Consider the following 22,039-nt stretch of genomic DNA (forward strand, 5'->3'; position numbering starts at 1 on the left):
TATTTATTCCCCGTTGTGTGTTTCTATGAAATGGTTGAGCAGAAGTGGCCCAGGGTGACTGTGAGTTAAGCCACCAGCTGCAGCCCTTATCATCTCAGCCAGGGGTCTCCCAAAGCTTACACTACATTTTGGGACCTTCATACTAGTCACATTTCTTTCCTTATTTGTCCCTCCTTATGTACAAGGGAAAAAAATATTCGGAGGATTAGTGCCTTAACCCTAACTTGTAATAAAAGAAGTAATTGAATACATTTTAAATTGAAAAATATATTGCAGAGCTGCAGAGAAAGAGCAGGGGTGCATGGGCTAGTTAGAAAGCTCTTCCAAAAGAGATGCAGAGGGCTGAATGGCCTCCTAATGGGCTGAGAGTCCACATAACGGCAGGGAAGCCATGCTGTAGCCCGATGACCACCAGGATGTTATCCCTCAGCCTTGTCGCTCCACCTCCTGGCTGCTTGTGAGGAGGGGAGGGTGTTTGATCCCAATGTGGAGTAAGGCCAGGAGTGGATGGTGAATCCCCAGAGGCTGCAGGGTGGCTGACCGCACTGTGAACCAGAGGTGAGCCCAGGATGCACCGCACCGAGACACTGAAACATTTCAATAGCTTCGGGGCTAAAGGGATCAAAGGGTATGGGGAGAGAGAACGGCAACAGGGAACTGAGTTGAGCGATCAGTCATGATTGTATTAAATGGTGAAGCAGGCTTGAAGGGCTGAATGGTCTTATCCTGCCCCTTTCAGTGGTGCTTTTGCTCGCTGGGCCAGATCCACAGCCTGTGCAGCGGCGCCTCAGGCTCCAGGGAAAATTGGGACAATCCTTAGTGAAGGGGGTCCATCAATAGGCATCAGGCAGCACATTAGAAAGGAGGTTTATACCTGGGAGGTGGCTTAATTTGGCCCAATTTAGAACTCAGTGCATTTTTTTAAGGCCTCTTGTCTCGCTCAAACTCTGTTCGAATAAACATAACGCCAGAGGGTCCATCACATAAGCTCCCGCCACTTCACTGCCCCTGTCTCCCATCCAGCCAATGAAACACCGTATTCTCTGGACGCCAGTACCTTCAGAACTTTCTCCAGATGTTAGGAAGACCAGAAGGCAGGATCAAGAGGAGGCCATTCAGCCCCTCAAGCCTGCTGCACCATTTCTGGATATGGTTGATCGCCTCTTTCAATGCTACCCTAATATCCCTTGATGATGATAGTATTTTTACTTTCATTCACAATGACTGGGCCAGTACTTATTGCTCTTCCCGGCTGCCCAGAGGCCCGTTAAGAGTCAAACACATTGCTGTGGGACTGGAGTCACGTGTAGGTTTAGAGTTAGGCTAGACCAGGTAAAGGTGGCAGTTTCCTTCCCTAAACGGCGTTAGTGAACCTGATGGGCTTTTCTGACAACGGATTCACAGTCATAATTGGACTCTTAATTACAGATTTTTATTCAATGCCAATTCCACCATCTGCTGTGGCAGGAATCAGACCAGATCACCAGAACATTCCCTGGGTCTGTGGATTGACAGTCCAGCGATAATATGGCATGGTAGCTCAGTGGTTAGCACTGCTGCCTCACAGCGCCAGGGACCTGGGTTTAATACCACCCTTGGGCAACTGCCTGTGTGTAGTTTGCACATTCTCCCAGTGTCTCCCTGGGAGCACCGGTTTCTTCCCCTTGTCTAAAGATGTACAGCTTAGGTGAATTGGCCATGGGAAATTGCCATAGTATTCAGGGATGTGTCAGTTAGGTGCAGTAGTGGGGTAAATGTAGAGTAATTGGGTAGGGGAATGGGTCTGAGTGGGTTGCTCTCCAGAGGGTCGGTGTGGACTTTTTGGGCTGAATGGCCTGTTTCCCCACTGTAGGGTTTGTATGATTCAATACAATTAGGCCATTGCCTCCACTGTGCAAAATCTCTGTCTTGAACATGCCCCTTATCTTGAGACTATGTGCCCTGATTGGAGACTCCACAGTCAGGGAAAGCACCTTCCTGCATCCACCATACTAAAGCCATTAAGAATCCTGTAAGGTTTTTGTTGAGGTCGTACCTGGTTCTCCTAAACTCCAGAGAATATGGGCCCAGCTTCCTCAACCTCTCCTCACAGAACAGTTCCATGATCCCAGGATTTAATCTGGCAAACCTCTGCTTCTCTCTCTCTTTAAGGAAAGTTGAGAGTGAGTACATAATGAATATGTACATATTTACTGATTCGATACAGAACTGCACACTGCTCCAGGTACTGAGTCACTGAGGCTTGATGTCATAAATACAAGGATCCTTTCCTCCTGTACTTGTGTCCTTTGACGATACATGCTAACATCTCCTCAACCTCCTGAATTGCATGTTGAACCTCCAAGGCTAGATTTCAATGGTTTATGGAGAAGGACATGTCGGCGTCTTTGGATTTGCAACACTCTCCAGTCTCTCACCATTTAAGACAAACTCTGCCCTTCCGATCCTCCTACAATGACTCCTACCTGACAATTACCCCGATTACCTTCCATAGTCTTGCCCACTCACTTAGCCTGTCTAAATCCTTTAGAAGTTTACATTGTTCTTACAAATCACATGTTTTGTGCCATATACAAACTTGGAAATATTGCACCTTCCCTCCCCCCCCCCCCACAACCAAGCATTGATGCAGACTGTGAACAGCTGGGTGGACTGAAGATTGAACTCTAGTTCTTGGAGGTTCCAGCCATGTCCTGAAATGCCGAGGACCCTAAAGTGGAGGTGTGTGTTTGAGCGGTGGGATTGACATTCTGAGTGCGGTCAGGGTTATGTGCGTTGGTGCACACAGGAACATGATGTCCGCGCTGGGTGCCTTGTCTCATGTTAACCACATCTCCCACGCTCTCTTTCCAGCAGTGGCTGTGAGGACGTTGACCGGAGTGAGACGGCTGCCATCCCTCTCACCAAGAAGAGCCATGTTCAGTTAGACAGCTCCTCCCCGGTCATTGTCATTCCCAGCATAGCCTATCGGGAATCTCTGGGGAACGACTCTGATTCCGACAACTCACTGCAAGACAAGAACGAATCTGATGAGTCAGATGAAGATGATGAATGTTTAACCAGTAAGAACTTTGATCATCAGGCTCTCGATAACACCTCGTGCTGTGTAGTATCCGTAGGAACAGGATGTGGTCATCCAGTTCCTTCTGCCTGCCCCATCTTTCAGTGAGATCATGGTCAATCTGTCTCCTTGCTGCATTTCCTTGTCTTTCAACCCAATCCATTAACAACTTCACCCAACAAATACCCGTTGATCTTTGATGGTGATAAGGGTTGTTAGGTTAGCTCGGTTGGCTGGATTGTAATATACCAACAGAGTGAGTTCAATTCCTACATTGGCTGAGGTTACCATGAAGGACTTTCCTTCTCAACTTCTCCCCTCATCTGAGACATGGTGACCCAGAGGTTAAACCACCCCCAGTCATCTCTCTCTCCCCCTTTCTCAGTAGTGAGAGAACAGTCTTATGGCCTGATAAGAGACAAAAAAAACGCAGATGCTGAAATCCAAAGTAGACAGGCAGGAGGCTGGAAGAACACAGCAAGGCCAGGTCGGGCAAGTTGACCTTTCAGATGTAACCCTTCTTTAAAGCCAGTCCTGAAGAAAGGTTACATCCGAAACATCGAATTCTCCACCTCCTGATGCTGCTGGGATTGCTCTGTTCTTCCAACCTCTTGCCTGTCTACTATGGCCTGTAAGACAATGGTGAATTCACCATTTACCTAATGGTGATATTTTCAAATGATTGCCAACCTCAAGGATGTTTTTTTAGGGGCCTGGCAGATGAGGGTGGTGATGAGGAGGAGTGACAGTTTCATATTTCTGTAGGTCTTTGGGATGAAGCCATGTTTCCTGATCCTAAGTGACCCGCCCTGTAAAGACCCCCTCAGGATTTGAGACATTGAGCTTCCTCTTAATCTCCCAAACCTCAGTGGGTACATGTCTGATCTGGCCATCCTTCATTAGACAACCCACTCATTCCAGGTAATAGTCTGATCATTAACCTCCTTCCTTATGTAAGGTGACCAATACTGTACACATTACTCCAGATGGAGGTGTCATTGGCTGGGCCAGTATTTATTGGCCATCACTAATTGCCCAGAGGGCAATTAAGAATCAGCAATACTGCTGTAGGTCAGACCAAATAAAGGTGGTAGCTCTTCTTCCATGAAGGTCAGCATGGTGGTTCAGTGGTTAACAGCGCTGCCTCTCAGTACCAGGGACCTGGGTATAATTTCACCCTCGGGTGACTGTCTGTGTGGGGTCTGCGCATTCTGCCCGTGTTTGCATGGGGTTCCTCCGGGTGCTCCAGTTTCCTCCCAAAGTCCAAAGATGTAGGTTAGGGTGGATTGGCCATGCTAAATCACCCATAGTGTCTAGGGATGTGCAGGCAAGATGGGTTAGCCATGGGAACTTCAGGATTATAGGGTAGGGGTGTGGGTCTGGGTAGGTTGCTCATTAGAGGGTTAATGTGAACCTGATGGGTTGAATGGCATCTTGCCATACTGTAGGGATTCTATGAACCAAATGGGTTTTTATGACAATTGAACGTTTGCCTGGGAGTCTGGATTACTCCGGTCCAGTGACATTACCACTCCACTAGCTTATCAAAATCTCATGGGAATACAGGCATATTACATCTGCTGGCTTCCCTTCTCTATTCTGCTGGTTACTTCCTTAAATAAACGTTAATGAATTTATCAACCAGGAACTCCATTTTGTAACAAAAACAGAAATTGTTGGAAATCCACAGCAGATCTGGCAGCATCTGAGGAGAGAAATCGAGTTAATTTCATCAGAACAGGCCCCAAAAAATTAACTCAGATTTCTGTCTGCAGATGCTGCCAATCCCACTGCTTTTTTTCCAGCACTTTCTGTTTTTGTTTCTGATTTCCAGCATTTGCACATCCTCCCTGTATCTGCGTGAGTTTTCCTCCAGGTGCAACAGTTTCCTGTCTCAGTCCAAGAGTATGCAGGTTAAGTGGATTGGCCATGCTAGGTGCCCAGGTGGATTAGTCACAGGAAATGCAGGGTTACAGTGATAGGGTAGGGTGGGTGGGATGCTTTTCAGGGGGGCATTGTGGACTTGATGGGCCGAATGGCCTGCTTCCACGCTGTAGAGATTCTAAGTTTCGACGATCGACAGTTCTTTCTCTCTGTCCAATGTGATGCCCTAACTCGAACTTTAACACCGATATACTAGCTTTCACTATCGAGGTCTCTCTGACCAAGATGGAAATGTAGCTGGAACTATGTGAAATGATTGGTAGACATTCAAGAGGAAGGTGTTCAACTCCCTCGAGAATCTGTTCCGCCATTTAATCGTGATGGACTCTATCTATGCTGCACTCCCTTGGAGGTAACTATCTCCTTTGATCTTGCCCTAATGAACTCAAGTTGACCCCCAGGGAGACAGTGAGTTCTAGAAATTTCCATTCCTCTTTGTATGCAGAAGGGCTTCCTAACTTTGGCCCTGAATGGCCAAGCTGGATGAGTCTGTCCCTGGGCCCCTTTGCAGTGTGTAGTCTGCAATCTCTGCATATACCATGTGGAACCCCTCACCTCCCGTAAATGAAACGTCGTAGTTGATGTGCAGTGAGTGCGGTTTGGCCTGAGCTCTCCCTCTCACAGGGCGCGCTGCTCACTAACCCTGCGTTTGTGATGCCCACCAGGTGCTCTCGCCATTAAGATACGACGGAGAGACACGCTAGCCATTAAACTCCGGAACCGCCCAACTAAGCAGGAGCTGGAAGAGAAGAACATCCTGCCCCGTAAATCCGATGAGGAGCGGATGGAACTGCGGCAGCAAATTGGGACCAAACTCATTCGGTAAGCAACAACCACACAGTTTCCTAACTCACTGACGTTACTTCCAGTTTCTCAAATTAAGTCTCCCCTGGTGAGTTACAGAATTCAGTTCAGTAAATGTCTAACAGGTTTTATAAAAAGCCACCTGGTTCACCATCATGCATCAGGAATCAGGAAACCGTTCCTGATGAAGGGCTTTTGCCCTAAACGTCGATTCGCCTGCTCCTCAGATGCTGCCTGACCTGCTGTGCTTTTCCAATACTCTCGACACTGCATCAGGAATCAGACAGGCATTCCAGTCTACTCCTACTGAAATAGCCACATTGTTTAACTCTGAGAGGTGTAGGGTAATGTATTTAGGAAGGACACAATGAAAGGGAATATACTGAGAGGGGGAGATGAAGTGAGAGATCGTGATGTGAAGGTGCGCAAACCCCTATAGGTAGCAGGGCAGGTAGGTAAGGTTATAAAGAAAGCCTATAGAATGCTCTCTGTCATTGACAGAGGGATAGAATATAAAATTAGGGCTATAATGATGAAGACTATAAGAATGAAGACACAACTGGTGTATCATGTGCAGCTCTGGTCACCACATTACAGGAAGGATGGAATTCCTCCAGACAGTGTCCGAGAGAGGGAAGATTTACTAGAATGTTGCCAGGGCTGGAAAATTGTAGCTACGAGGAGGGATTGCAGTGGTTTTCTTTGGAACAGAGAAGGCTGAAGGGGTGACATGATAGAGAGATATGAAATAGTGGAAAGTGAGGACTACAGATGCCAGAGCTCAGAGTCAAAAGGTGTGGTGCTGGAAAAGCACAGCCAGTCAGGCAGCATCCAAGGAGCAGGAGTGTCAACGTTTCGAGCATAAGCTTTTCATTAGGAATGAGAGGGAGGCCCAAGGAGGCTGAGAGATAAATGGGAGGGGGTGAAGCTGGGGGGAATGTAGTTGGGAAGGTGATGGTAGATGAAGGTGGGGTAATGGTGATAGGTCAGTGGAGAGGATGGAGCAGATAGGTGGGAAGGAAGATGGACACGTAGGACAGTTCACGAGGGTGTTGCTCAGTAGGAGGGTTGGATCTGGGATAAGGTGAGGGGAGGGGAAATGAGGAACTGGTGAAATTCACATTGATGCCGTGTGGTTGGGGGGGTCCCAAGGCAGAAGATGAGGCGTTCTTCCTCCAGGCGTCGGTTGGCTAGAATCTGGTGTTGGACGAGGCCCAGCACCTGCATGTCTTTGGCAGAGTGGGAGGGGGAGTTGAAGTGTTTGGCCACAGGACAGTGCCATGTGGGTGCCTTTGGGTCAGCATGGACAAGATGGGCCAAATGACCCACTTTACAGGTATGGTTCATATCCACCAGACAGAACAGGGTTGGGGATGGAGTGGGGATGGTGATATTGGGCAGACAGGGGACTGAGCTTAACTTCTGACTGAAAGCTGGCAGCTCTTCCCATCTTGGGGTCCTCCATTGAATTTGTATACCTGGGCTCTCCGGAGTGAGGATTTGAAGCTACGAACATCTGACTCAGAAGTGAAAGTACCACCCAAAAAAAAATTAGACATGTTTTTGTGTGATTTAACAAGGTGTTAACCTACATAAAATGTCAAGTGATGACAGTGATTTCTAGCCTCCAAGGTGTAATAGTCTCAGTGACATCTTGCAAGCGTAAGGCTGGGTATTGTGTTAATATTCATAAAGGAGAAAGAGGAGCAGATTTTGTTTCACATGATGACTGGGAGTGCTTCAACATCACTTGACATCCTTTTGGAAACAGACTTCCTGTCACTCATTTACACCGACTGTTTCATCACACTGCTTTGATTGAGATGACTCAGATGATCTGAACTGTCTTTATTTAATTAAAAAAAATGAAAAAAAACCCAGCAAAATGGAACAGAGAATGAACTCAGGCAGTGTTATCCTTCAAGCCAATCCGTCACTTTATTTATTCTGTAAAAGCTGCAATCAGAGTGATGCCGGTGAGTGGGTGAGTGTTTGTATGTGTGTGTGTGGGTGTCTCATTACGTGAGCTTTCAACGAGTGATACTGTGTGTGTGGAGATTAAAGTGCAAAGGGTACATGCTGACTGCATAGACGTCTGAGGGAGGGTGGGCAGACAAGGACACTAGGTAAAAACAATGACTGCAGATGCTGGAAACCAGATTCTGGATTAGTGGTGCTGGAAGAGCACAGCAGTTCAGGCAGCATCCGAGGAGCAGGAAAATCGACGTTTCGGGCAGCTCTTACCATGAAGGGCTTTTGCCCGAAACGTCGATTTTACTGCTCCTCGGATGCTGCCTGAACTGTTGTGCTCTTCCAGCACCACTAATCCAGACAAGGACACTGACTATCAGAAGAAAGTAAATATATCAGGAGACATCACTTCCATGCAGTGTTCATACAACGTCTAGGCAAGGGTCATTGGAAACCAAATGAAGAGGCTTTCAAAATTCCTCTTCTTCCTTTTGTTTTCCCCCTCTCTCCTTCCTGCCCTGTCTCCACCCGTCCTCCTTTCCACCTTCCCTCCTTTCCAACCCCTCTCCTTCCTTCCCTCTCCACATCTCTCCCTCCTTCCCTCTTTTCCACCTTCCTTTACTTCCACACCCTCTCCTTCCCTCCCTTTCTCGAATCCTCCTTTCCACCTTCCTTCCTTCCCATACCCCCCCCACGTTCCTTCCCTCCTCCTCTCCGTCCCTCCCTCTCTACATTGCTCATTCTAGCCTTCCCTTCTCCTCTCCATCTCCCTCTCTCTCCTACCCTACCTCTCACCATCCCTCCATTCTTCTCACAGTCCTCCTTGTCTTTCCCTCTCTCCATCCCTTTCTCCTTCGTTCAATCTCTCCTTCCCTCTGTATCCCAATGAATCGAATGTAATCAATGAGCTGCAGTGGGAATGCAGTTTCTGGCTAATTCTGGTTAAGCTCACTGAACTGTTCCATCTTTACCCTCATTAGCTGGACATTCTGAGATGCTCCCTTAGAATAGGAGAGGTTGATTTACACGTTTCTTTGTTAACCCTTTGAGATCTTGCTCACTCGGGACAAAAGACCAGTCCTGCCTTGAAGTATAGCTCACCGAGAGAAGCAGCCCCTGTCTACCCCAGTATAGAGAATGGGAGAAAGAGAACAACCTGTAGCTGGGCTGCTCTATATTGGGTGGTGTATCCACAGGAACAAGCTTTTCTGCTGCTTCCTTCTCTTTTCACCTCTCTGCTTTCCTCCCATCCCCTTTCCCCCCGTCTTACTATTTCCTTCTCCCCTTCCCCTCCTCTCTCCACTCTATCTCATTCTTTCTTTCTATGTCTCTCTCCTGCTGTTTTCACCCCTTCTGCCCTCACCCCTTTCTCTTGCCCCTCCCAGCTTCTCTCCCCTCTCATATCTTTCCCTCTCCCCTCTCTCTCTGGTTCCCCTTTGCTTTGTCCTCCCCCTCCCGTCTGTTCTATCCTCCAGCCCCTCTCCTTTCCAAATCTCCTTCCCCACCTCTCCTCTTCTTTCCCAATTCCTATCAAACTCTTGGTCCGGTACATCTCCTTACCTGCCAGTGATACCTCGGAAGAGAAGGATGGAAGGGTTTAAATTTTCACACTGTGGCTTCATGTCTGATGTCATGGTTATTAGCTCCTCAGTTCACATGTTCCTATCTTCCAGTAATTTTCTGACCTTTTCAGTGTTAACTGCATCATTTGAGTGCAACTTGTAAGAGGCTGTGTAACTACAGAGAGCAATGATTCACTGGTATTCACTTTAGAAGCTGTTTGTATCTGTGCTGAGGAAGGTACAAAGGCTACTCTTTATCAGAAGCAAAGTGGAAGGAAGTGAGTGCGGGGAACATTGACCAGATTTGGTATTGGGCCAGCTGCCAAGGTCTGAATCTCTGATTTTAATCTCTCTGGTGAGACAGCCTTCAGTGCTAAGCTATGGAATTCCCTTCTTCAATCACTCAGAATCTCGCTGTTTGTTTAAAATATTCTTTAAAACTCTCATTCTTTGCCCAAGCCTGCCGTCACTTCCGCTAATACCACCCGATGTGCCTTGGTGGTCTAATTCATTCTGTGGATGATTTTGTGAAGGCGTATCTTATTTCTCGTACATGTGTTGGTACACCAGCACTTTAGCCCATCCCTAGTTGCTCTTTAGTCTTGCCAAGTCATTTGAGATAGTAGTGACGGGGATAGGGTCGAGGCGTGGGATGCTGTTTGAAGAACACAACAAGTCCTGAGAAAGGGTCATACCCGAAACATTGACTTCTCCCCCTCCTGATGCTGCCTGGCTTGCTGTGTTCTTCCAGCCTCCTGCCTTGTCAGTTTTGGATTCCAGCATTTCTTTTTGTCTCATTCAAAGGGTTGGTGCGACTGAATGGGATGAATGGCCTATTTCTGTACTGTAGGGATTTTGTGATTAAGAGTTAGACATGTTGCTGTGGGTTTTGAGTCACATGTATGCCAGGTTCTGCAGATTTCCTTCCTCGAAGGACATTAGTGAACCAGACGGGTTTTTATGGCAATCAAAAATGGTTTTGCTTCTAATTCCAGATTGAATTTAATATTAAATTCAAATTGCAGCATGGACATATTCACAGCTGAGTTACTGGATTGCTGGTCCAGTGAAAATCCCAGTACCCTACCATCTCACCATTTGTTGTATATAAAGCTTTAGAAGATGACTCTGTTGCTTCTCAGCAAAAAATGGAATTCCAAACGTCTCCCATCACTTCCAGGCTCTTTGTTCGGAATTATAACCTTGGCTATCTCTGAACTCACTGTCCAATTACTGGGTGTGAGCAATCTCCTGCAAGTGTCTGGCCAATCAGAGGGCTGACAGCTCTGCCATCACAGCACCCCCTGCAGGAGAAGCTGGTGCTTTTCGGGAAGGTTGGAGATCCCCTGGGCGTGGGCCAGGAGAACTTTAAGACAAAATATCAGTGACTCGGATGGGGATCTCGTTGTAGGGGCTGTTGATTGGGGTTAAAGGGAGTGCCTGCCCTCCTGACAGAGCCCCATTGAGTGCCTTGCATCACCACCCTCCAGCACCCAAAACACAAGCTGTTGCATTAGTCTCCATTGTGATGAGAGTGGGTAAGCTGATCCTCTGAATGAACAGGACCGTATATTAGAGACTGACCTTCCTATAGTCTTCCATCCTGACAAGCTCTTTATCTCCCCCCCCCCCCCCCCCCCCCCATTGTCATCTCCCACCCTCAGTTGAAAAATGTGGTGCTGGAAAAACACAGCAGGCCAGGCAGCATCCGAGGAGCAGAAGAATCGACGTTTCGGGCATAAGCCCTTCTTCAGGGCCAGGGGATCTCCAACCTTCCTGAAGAAGGGTTTATGCCTGAAATGTCGATTCTCCTGCTCCTCGGATGCTGCCTGACCTGCTGTGTTTTTCCAGCACCACATTTTTCAACTCTGGTCTCCAGCATCTGCAGTCCTCACTACCTCCCACCCTCCGCCCTGTATCTAAGCCACCTCACACCATCCATCTCATCTGCCACCCATGTAGTAGAGCAATGGGGAGGCTGCTTGCCACCTTCTCTCTGTCAATAGAAAATGTTATTAATGTATGTGTCACCATAAGATTGGTGTTTGTTGTCCATCCCTAATTGCCATTGAGATGTTGGTGGTGAACCATGGCTGTCTTTGTGTGTGTAGCTAGCTGTTGGATTTTGCCAGAAGTTACAATGGCCACCATATGTACTGCTGGTAGCTTAGACCGTGCAGTCGAGGAGATGTATGAGGAAGACTTTCGGAGGGCTGACAAAATCAAAAGTGTAAAACTCTACCCCAGCACACGTGAGCCTGGCTCGTGGTCTTGATGGAGCTGCAGGAGATTTGGACTTCTGGGGCCTTTATACTACATGATCTCATTCTGGATGTAGGTTTGCTCGCTGAGCTGGAAGGTTCATTTTCAGACATTTCGTCACCATACTAGTTAACACCTTCAGTGAACCTCTGAACAAAGAATTGCTCACTGAAGGCTCACTGAAGATGTTACCTAGTAGGGTGATGAAACATCTGAAAATGAACCTTCCACCTCAACAAGCAAACTTACATCCAGAACCTCAACCTGAGCTACAAATCTTCTCAAAACTCACTCATGACATGCAAAAGACCCTCTACAACATTTTAAAGGCATTTGGACAATTACATAGATAGGAAAGGTTTAGAAGGATATGGGCCAAGTGCAGGGAAATGGGGTTAGCATGGGTGGACATTTTGGTCGGCATGGACCAGTGTGGGCCGAAGGGTCTGTCTCCGTGCTGTATGACTCTATGACTCTACCATGGATTATCTCTGCCCTCCCTCCCCTCTCCTACCTCAAGGGTACATCAAAAGCAAATCTCTTTTATTCCGGAGAGTTGAGAAAATGAGGTAATCTCAATCTTGAAAAATGCAAAACTACCCAAGGGCTTGACTGGATCCGTGTTGAGTGGCTACATTCTCTCTGACCGGAGGGTCCAAACCCAGGGACCCATAACCTCGGGATAAGCAGTCAGCCATGGAGGCCTGAGATCTTCTGAAATTTCTTCGATCAGATGGTGTGCACCTCTGGAATGCGCTGCCCCTGATGACCATGAATGTTCTGTCATTGGACTCAATTATCAATTGATTCATTGAATCAAGACAGAGATGAAGAGATCTTGGACACTGAAGGAGTCATGAGGTTTGCGAAAGTGCAAGTACATGGAGTCTAAGCCAATGAAAGACAAATCTACAAATTGATGCTCTTTGCTAAGAGAGAGGACCAACACTTGGAGTGAGCTGTTCGGTCAAGTAACAGAGGTTATAATCCTGGATTGGTTGTCTGAATGGATCAGCACCTCTTTGTTTCTCTGTCGTGGCATTGGTTGTACAAGTATCCCGTGACTAAGTAATGTGCCACGTTGGTGATTGGCGCTGATGGTTGGTGCATTGCCAATTGTAGAGGGTGAAGTTTCCACAATCTGGGACCAGGTTTCATCTGGACAGACCTGTGACTGCCAGGGTTCTCTGTTGCTTTTGCCCCATTTTCCTCATGCTTTTGGAAGCATTGGGCAGTTCGGTAAATCTGCCAGGGCAAGAGACAAATCACTTAATGTTATCAGATCATGAGCCCACACTTGACTTCTATAACCAAGGCAATGACTCCTCAGTTGTGTTTCAAAACCAAATAATGATTTTTATTTTGGAAAACTAGGCCCAGTGATGAGGTCAATAGAATTCCCTCCTATAATATATATTTTTTCTCATGATAGTGTGAAAAATGTAATATTTATTTCCCTGACATGTAATTTTTCAACAGGCCATTTGGCCCAATGACTCTGTGCTACACTCTATAAGTACCTTGTCCCATTCCCTTTTGTCCCATCCTATCAACATATCCTTCTATTCCTTTCTCCCTCTTGTCTATCTAGCTTACTTTTATATGCATTAGTTAACAATAATTGGTAATTATCTTAATTGATGACTCTATATCAATCCAAAGTTTTTTTCAGTATCTCATCAATAATTATTACTTATCCTTCTATTTGCTCATCCTTGTGTGTATGTTTCTACTCCCCAGCTTCTATTGGTAATGACATCGAAAGACCATTAGAAATAGGAATAGGCCATGTAACCCTTGACTCTACTCTGCTATTCAATAGGATCACGGCTGATCCAACATTCTTCACATCCACTTTCCTGCCCTTTCCCCTTAACCCTTGATTCCCCGACTGATCAAGAATCCATCGATCTCAGCCTTAAATATATACAAGGACACTACCCCCACAGCTGTCTGTGACAAGGAGCTGCAAAGACTCTCAATCCCATGAAAGAAGACATTCCTCCGCATCTCAGCTTTAAATTGGCACCCCATTATTCTGAAACAGTGCCCTCTTGTCTGAGACTTTATTAGAAACCTCCTCTCAGTCTTTACCCTGTCAAGTCATTTAAGACTCCTATAGGTTTGATGATGCAGGGTTTACTGTCAGTGACATGGTGCCACTTTTGACATTTTTGCATGTGTTTGGGTAAACCTGACGTTGATGTATTATGGATGCCACAAACACTTGTTAAACCTCATCACGAAACCTGTTTCTGCACTGCTGAGTGTGTTTAGATTTAGGTTTTAAATGCGGCTTTGCGCAGGTTGAGAAACAAACTTCCTGCTCACACCTGTTTGAGTAAATTGGATCACGATGAAAGGGTGCTCATTGATTGGCCACTAGTTTATTTGTCGATTTTGCTAACTATGAGCAAGGAACAAGAGCAGACCAGGCAGCACTCCAAACCTATGCTACCATTCGTGGAGATGTGGTCTGATCTGATTTTCATCTCAACTTTACATTTCTGCAGATCCTCAATAATCTGTCATTCCCTTCGGTGTTACATACCTTACCAGGTTCCAATAATGGTGTGGTTATCTTTCTGATCTAGTGTCCACTCATGGGTCTAGACTAGTAATGGAGTCCTAGAGCTGTACAGCACCTAGACAGACCCTTCAGTCCAACTCGTCCATGCCGACCGGATATTCTAAATTAATCTAGTCCCATTTACCAACATTTGGCCCATATCTCTCCAAACCCTTTCTATTCATATACCCACCCAGATGCCTTTTAAATGCTGTAATTGTTCCAGCCTCCACCACTTCCTCTGGCAGCATGTTCTATGCACACACCAGTGTCTGCGTGAAAAGGTTACGCCTTCGGTCCCTTTTATGTCTTTCCCCTCTTACCTTAAACCAATGCTGTCTCCGTTTGGATTCCCTCAGCCTTGGGAAGAGACCTTGGTTATTCGCCCTAGCCATGCCCCTCGTGGTTTTATAAACTTCTATAAGGCCACCCCTCAGCCTCTGACGTGCTAGGGAAAACAGCCCCGGCCCATTCAGCCTCTCCCTATACCTCAAATCCTCCAAACGCAGAAACATGCTTGTAAATTCTTTCTGTAAATCTTTCAAGTTGAACAACATCTTTCCCATAGCGGGGATATGCAGTGAACATGACTTCCATTCCTACTCTGGTTGGATTGAATGCAATTCAAAAACATAGTTGGAGACCCTGAAGCTCTGGACTGATGTTATCAACAAAACAGGAAGGAAACTTGCCAGGCTGACCCATGTGGGTCCTATGTGACTCCAGTCCCTTGCCAATATAGTTGATTCTGCCCCGGAAGTGCCAACTCACGTTATAATGTCTATGATTTAAGAGGGTTCTCCACCACCCCAGGGTAACTGGAAACTAGCCTCATCAACAACACCATGTCCTGAGATTTAATCTGATATGTTGGGACAAAAAGTCAGTTGTCTTGAATTGTGTGTGCTTTAAGTGTTCAGAAATACACTGACTGCCTCTATTCCTGATGAAGGGCTTTTCCTGCTCCTTGGATGCTGCCTGACCTGCTGTGCTATTCCAGCCCCACTCTAATCTAGACTCTGATTTCCAGCATCTGCAGTCCTCACTTTTGCCTAGTACAGAACAGGGCGGGTTAGAGCAACAGCACTCCAGCTGCTGTGAAATGAGAACAGAAATGGTCAGAAATGTTCAGCAGTTCAAGGACCTTTCATCCGAACTCCAGTGTTCACTGATTATTCAGTCTTTTTCTTTGCATTTCTCTGATCCCATTATGTGGAGCAGTCCCTCCCTCTCAGCCCATCACTTTGGGTTCAAGTCCGATACTGGGGCATGATGACCAAGAAAGGTGGGTTCATCAGGTGCCTGGGGAACCCAATTTTCAGCTTATTAATCCTTTCACGAAAACCTCTGACATGCACCAAGAGCTCGAGAGACACCAGGTCAGCTGTGCTTGATCTACAGTGACGACCAATCAAGTTCTAGCCTTCGGTATAACATGAGTGGTAGAAGCTGCTCCAGGAGTAGATCACAGGCAAGAACATACTCAATGTGTCTTTGAATGTGGGAAATCGTCCAAGTGTGAAAACCCTTCTCTGGGCAGAGCATTGTCATTTTCAGCATAAGACCATAAACATAGGAACAGAGGTAGGCCATTCAACCCACTGACACTACGGTGCCATTCCGTGAGATCACAGCTCATTTGATAATCGTCTGATCCTTTTTCCTTTCTTTTTCGTTGGCCAGCATTTATTGCCCATCCCTATTGCCCAGAGGGCGGTTAAGAGTTTGCCACACTCTGGCCAAAATGTGGTTGTTTCCTTCCCTAAAGGGCATTAGCGAACCAGATGAGTTTTTCAAACAATCAATAATGGATTCATGGTCATCATTAGACTCTTAATGACGGATATTTTCGAGTGAATTCAAATTCTGCTGTGACAGAGTTTGAACGGGGTCCCCAGAACATTACTTGGCTTTTCGGATTAATAGTCTAGCAATTATACCACTAGGCCATCACCTCTGCCTGGTACCATAAATCTCCTGTAACCCCATAATGATTAGAAATCTGCCTCAGCTTTTAATATACTTAATGACCCAGCCTCAATCTTACCTCTGTGCCAAAGAATTCTACAGATTCACAACCCTCAGAGAAAAAAAATCCTCCTCATTTCTGTCAGAAATGTCCTCATTCTAAGGTTCTGCCCTGTGGTCCCAGACTCTCCCACATTCCCACCGTCTCTCCACACCTACCCTATCAAATTACCAAGGACTTTCAATAAGGTCACTGCTCATTCCTCTAAACTCCAATGAGTGCAAACCCAATCGATTCAACTCTTACCCATAAGAAAATATCCCACACAGCTAGTTCATCCCAGTGAATTTTCTCTAGCCCACCTCAAATGCCATTATCGAGTCACAGAGCTGTACCGCATGGAAACAGACCCTTCAGTACAACTCGTCAATGTCAACCAGATATCCGAAATTAATGTGGTGCCATTTGCCAGCATTTGGCCCATATCACTCTAAACCCTTCCGATTCATGTGCACATACAGATGCCTTTTAAATGCTGTAATTGTACCAGTCTCCACCACTTCCTTCAGTAGCTCATTCTGTACACGCCCCACCCTCTACTTGAAACAGTTACCCCTTAGGTCCCTTTTATATCTTTCCCCTCTCACCCTAAACCTATGTCCTTTAGTTTTGGACTCCCCACACAGGGAAAAGACCTTGGCTATTTACCCTATCCATGCCCCTCATGATTTTATAAATGTCTATAAGATGACCCCTCAGCCTCTGACACTCCAGATTATATACATCCTTTTATATAAGGATCAGAAATTTCACAGTATTCCAGGTGTGGTCTGACTAGTGCCTCATACAGACCTTGATAATTTGATACTCTGTCTCTTTGAAATAAAGGCCAACATTCCATTCGCACCCTATTACCCGCTGAAGTTGGATGTGATTCATGCACGGGGATCCATAAATCCATGCAGTCTGTAGCTTTCTACAGTCTTTCCCCATTTAAAAAGTATTCAGCTCCTCTATGCTTCCTGCCAAAGTGCATAAATTCACACTTTCCCATGTGATATTTAATCTGACAAGCTGTTGCCCACTCACTTAACCTGACGGTATCCCACTGTAGACTCCTTGTACCATCCTTACTGTTTGCCTTCCCAGCTTTTTCTATGTCATCCACAGACTTGATGATTGCATATTCACTGTCTTCATCCAAGTCATTAATACAAATTGTAAATGGTTGTGGTAGCAACACTGGGGAACCCTGTGGCACTGCACTAGTTACTGATTGCATCCTTCATCTGTTGTACATGTATGTATGTAACCCTAACCCTATAGGTGTGTGTCTCTCTGTATGTGTGTCTCTGTCTGTGTATTTCCCTGTATGTGTATGTCTATATGTGTGTGTTTCCACATGGGTGGGTGTGCTTCCCTGTGCGTGTGTGTTTCCCTATATGTGTATGTCTGTGTTAGTGTGTTTCCCTGTATGTGTATGTCTATATGTGTGTGTTCCCCTGTATGTGTGTTTCCCTGTGTGTGTTTCCCTGTATTTGTGTCTGTCTGTGTTTCTCTCTGTATGTGTATGTCTGTGTTGGTGTGTTTCCCTGTATGTGTATGTCTATATGTGTGTGTTCCCCTGTATGTGTGTTTCCCTGTATTTGTGTCTGTCTGTGTTTCTCTCTGTATGTGTATGTCTGTGTTGATGTTTCCCTGTATGTGTATGTCTATATGTGTGTGTTCCCCTGTGTGTGTGTTTCCCTGTATTTGTGTCTGTCTGTGTTTCTCTCTGTATGTGTATGTCTGTGTTGGTGTGTTTCCCTGTATGTGTATATCTACATGTGTGTGTTCCCCTGTATGTGTGTTTCCCTGGGTGTGTGTGTGTGTGTGTGTGTGCATGTTTCCCTGTATTTGTGTCTGTCTGTTTCTCTTTGTATGTGTATGTCTGTGTTGGTGTGTTTCCCTCTATGTGTATGTGTCTATGTGTGATGAAGTGAGAAAAGGCTGTCAATATTGGGTATGCTGACATTTGAGAAAAATCCGTTTAACCTCCCCCCCCCATACTTCCCCACCTCTCCAATGGAGGACTATCCACACTTCATCCACCCAGGTGGGGCTGTGGCATGACACCCTCACCAGGTGCCTGGTCCTGACCCCCGGACACAGGGAAAGCTGCTTCCTGGTAGGTCTAACCGGACACTTCTAGGGTGTGGAGTAATTCTCGCCTCCCTCTGACTGTTTACTGGATAACAACCCCTGATTATTATTATTATTATTATTATTATTCTTGAATGATTGCCAATCCCTGGAGAAAGAGGAACAGAGAGATGGAGAATGAGAGACGCACGTGGATGTATAATGTGACCAGGGTTTGTGTTTGTTCCGCTCCTCCTCCTCTTTCTCTCTCCTTCTCTCTCTCTCTGTTCATCTTTTCCCCGCCCCTCTCTTCCGGAACAGTGAGCTCCAGCCCTATATAAAGCCGGTGGAGGCTCTGGCATTGAATCACTGCAAGCTGACAGTGGAATAGTTCTGACTACTGCAAGCAATTGGAGGTCGGGAGATATCGGCAGCTCTGTGTATTTCGCCCCAGAGAATAGGAGAAGGAATTATTTCTTATAGATTGTAAAATGGTGCATTATTCCATTGTCATTGTATTCGGCAGGAGGCTGAGCCAAAGACCTTCACTGGAAGAACTGGAACAGAGGAACATCTTAAGATGTAAGTAACATTCAGTCTGCTCTCTCTCTCTCTTTCGCTTCTTTAGACTGTGAGGATGGAATGGGTAAGAGTGATGGGGCTGTGCAAACATCAGCCATCCCCCCTCGAAACCTCACCCCGAGAACTGTAGCGGGATTTCTGCACCAGGGCAAATTGTCTGGATCTGTATTTGAATAGATGCCCAAATGGGACTTAGAGTTCCAGTATGGAGGGGATGTATGAAGAGAATATGTATACATAATGCTGGTGGAACCCTGTGGATTCAAACTTTAAAAAGAATGTTCATTGCAAAACCGAGAGCTTCCCAGGGAGAGAATGATGGACCGAGTGGAGCAGAAGGATTTGAGCAGCAGAAAATGAGTGGTGAATGCACCTTGGGATCCTGACAGCTGATGTTTCAAAAAATACCTTTTTATTTTGCATCTCCCTTGATAACGAGCAAGATGCCCCAGAGTCTGCCGCAGTGTGTCTGTGTGTGTGTGTGTGGAGGAGGGGGAAGAATGGGGGGAGGGGGGAATCCGCCCCCACATTTCCCCCCCGCCCCCGGGTGCGTGGGAGCGACCAGAGGGAAAGCCCACCTCCCACACGTCAGCCAGGCTTCCCTCTGACGTCAGGCGCCAGCTGATGCAAAATGTAACTGTTTCAATGCCGGGGGCATTTCACTTCCGGCTTCACTTTGTGCCCCCTTTCACCACCCGCCCAGCTACTCAGGGAGGGCTATGCTGCAGCATCTCTAAATACAACTCCCCATCTTCCTTCTATCCCAACCGCCCATTTTCACTGTGGTTTTGGTTAATTTCGGTTTTTTAACAGGGGCACCAGTTCAGATGGATAGTTGCTCATTCCAGAACAGTTCTGATGCCTCTCAGCACACTGCAGGGAAGCAATAGCAGTTCACCTTATAGACAACCACTGAAGACCTGCAAAGGGCTTTGGTTCTGTGAATGATCATTTCCCTTGAAGCAGAGAAGCTTAATGTGAAGCTTAAATTCTGAAGGATGTCAGGGAGAAGCTATTTATTTTCATTGGCAGGGAGCAGATGTCTTGGGTTTAAGATAATCAGCAATAAACCAGAAGAGAGATGAGTTTTTATTCTTTACACAATTTTTTTAATAATCTGGAATGAGCCAGCTGTGGGTCAGTACAAAGCGTTTTAATAATTGAATTCAAAACAGAATTGAATAAATTGAAGAGGTGGGAGGAACAAGCAGGAGCAGTGAGACCACTTGAATAGCTGTTCAGGAAAATCTATATACCTGTTCACACAATGGACTGACTGACCACTGTGCTCTAACAGTCATTTCTCATCACCTCGCTGCGATTAATCCCTTGTATAATTATAAAGCATTATTACTCCCACTTCAAAATGGGAGAAATGAGGGCAGAAATTCAGGAATATTGTACCAGTTCTTCAGTTAATATCCTGTTAGGTTTTAACTTTTATCATTGCAGAAATAAATAGACTCTGTAATAAACAGGATGATGAGAATCAAATACTGAGTTCAGTGGTTAATGTTCTTTCCTCATCAGCTTGCAATTCTCTTCAGAGAGTCGCTACCAAAGAGGCTTCTATGCTCACATGCAGGCCTCTGAATCTATGTGCTCCTGGATTATTGACTCCCTCCCTTTGCCTCTTAGCACAGACACCACCCAGAGCTGGCAAGGCCCTAACATGTCTCTTCCCCAAAAACCATCTGCCCCTCTTTTCCAATCAACTCATTAAGTCTATTTAAGACTGAGGGAGATAATTCTTGATACTCAAGAACCTACTGGGAGAAGGCAGGAGAATGGGGTTGAGAAACTTATCAGCCATGTTTGAATAGCAGAGCAGACTCAATGGGCTGAATGGTCTTATTGCTGCTCCTATGTCATATGGTCTTAACTTGCTCATGAAAACCCATTGCTTTGAGCAGGAATGGTTTTTTTCATTTTCATCTGTCCTAACATCTCCTCATGAGTCTCCAATGCCAATTTCAGTTTACTAACAGTCCTGGAGCTCCAGGACAACAACAGTGTGAGTGGGATCCTTGGTCACCCAGCCCTTTAGCAGAATCAAAGGCATGTGGGGTGTGTGTGTATCTGGGAAGGACATTGTGTTCCTTCTCCGTTTCCACTTCCACTTTCCCAATTTACCACACCGAGCCTATGTATTGTCTCTCTTCAGGTGGCCAGTTTTCCTAAATCTCCTGTCAGGAGCAGGAGGTCCTCAGAGGGACGACCAATGGAGTCTGTGTGTCACACAGCTTCCCTAACCACTGCCCCCCGCCCCCCCCGCCCCAAAACTACACACACTGCACATGTGTGCGCCACCACGTGGGGCCATAAAAGGAGGGTACAGACACCATAACGCACAGTGACGTTGCTGTGAGGGGTGTCTTAACACACGTCACAGCTGTAGGAGCGAAAGTCAGAGCAGAGGAGGATTTCCCTACGTCGAACCTGTGCTGAATGATTGCTATGGCTTTTTGCAGCTGCTTTCGATTGTCTGACCTTCTTTCCTTTTGCGAATAAACAGATCGAAATGAAGAGGAGGAACATGAAGAAAGACTGGAGATCAGGAGGAGGCTGACTCGCAAGGTAAACCTCAATTACCATTACCTGAAATGATTTTTACTGCAATCTCCAAAATAGATCTCAGTTGCTACTGAAGGGTTCTGTCTCTGAGCTACAGGATTGAAGCAGGAGCTGGTAGTAGGCGTTTTAATTTTAAAAGAACAAATTAGTATGTATTTCAATAAATTAATCTTCCATAGAAGCAAAACGCTCCTGAATAGTGTCTAGAAATTCATACAATTCCATTAAGAATGCTCCCTGCTCAGTGCTCGAACATTCCCCGTCTCCACGTAAGAAGATGCAGGGTTGCAGACAGTCCTGGGCTGCTGAGACTGGAGCTGATTGTTAAATGGGTTTGGTAACTTCGAGGCAAGGCTTCTGTGTGTGTGTGGGGAGAAAAATATGACTCATCAGAAAAGAACATCTTCTGGACAAACAACAGAAGGCTAATTTAACTGTCGTCAATCTTAATTAAGAAATCAGTTCCTCCTATTTTGAATCCCAAATATCAAAAGGGACCACAGTCTATTTACACAGTTATAGAAATGAGAGCAGTGAATGTCAACCTGGTCAGTTGTCTTTATGACTTTACATGGGTCTTTGCTGAAACTGTGCAACCAGAATTCACTGAGGATACACAT

The 22,039-nt window shown here is 46.0% G+C and overlaps 1 protein-coding gene across 3 annotated transcripts in view; it reads left to right on the forward strand.

Annotated features, from left to right (window-relative positions):
* The window catches only part of phactr2 (phosphatase and actin regulator 2), a 131,092-nt gene that overhangs the window by 102,775 nt on the left and 6,278 nt on the right, over window positions 1-22,039 (forward strand). For 2 of the 3 annotated variants that reach the window (XM_072580262.1, XM_072580260.1), the window contains 4 exons: window positions 2,854-3,062; window positions 5,671-5,827; window positions 18,790-18,845; window positions 21,361-21,422. In XM_072580262.1, coding sequence (XP_072436363.1) covers window positions 2,854-3,062; window positions 5,671-5,827; window positions 18,790-18,845; window positions 21,361-21,422 — 484 coding nt within the window. The remainder of the gene's footprint in view (window positions 1-2,853; window positions 3,063-5,670; window positions 5,828-18,789; window positions 18,846-21,360; window positions 21,423-22,039) is intronic. The other variant, XM_072580261.1, reaches the window with a different exon arrangement.

Source organism: Chiloscyllium punctatum, chromosome 11 (assembly GCF_047496795.1).
Source record: "Chiloscyllium punctatum isolate Juve2018m chromosome 11, sChiPun1.3, whole genome shotgun sequence".
Classification (NCBI taxonomy): Eukaryota; Metazoa; Chordata; class Chondrichthyes; order Orectolobiformes; family Hemiscylliidae; genus Chiloscyllium; species Chiloscyllium punctatum.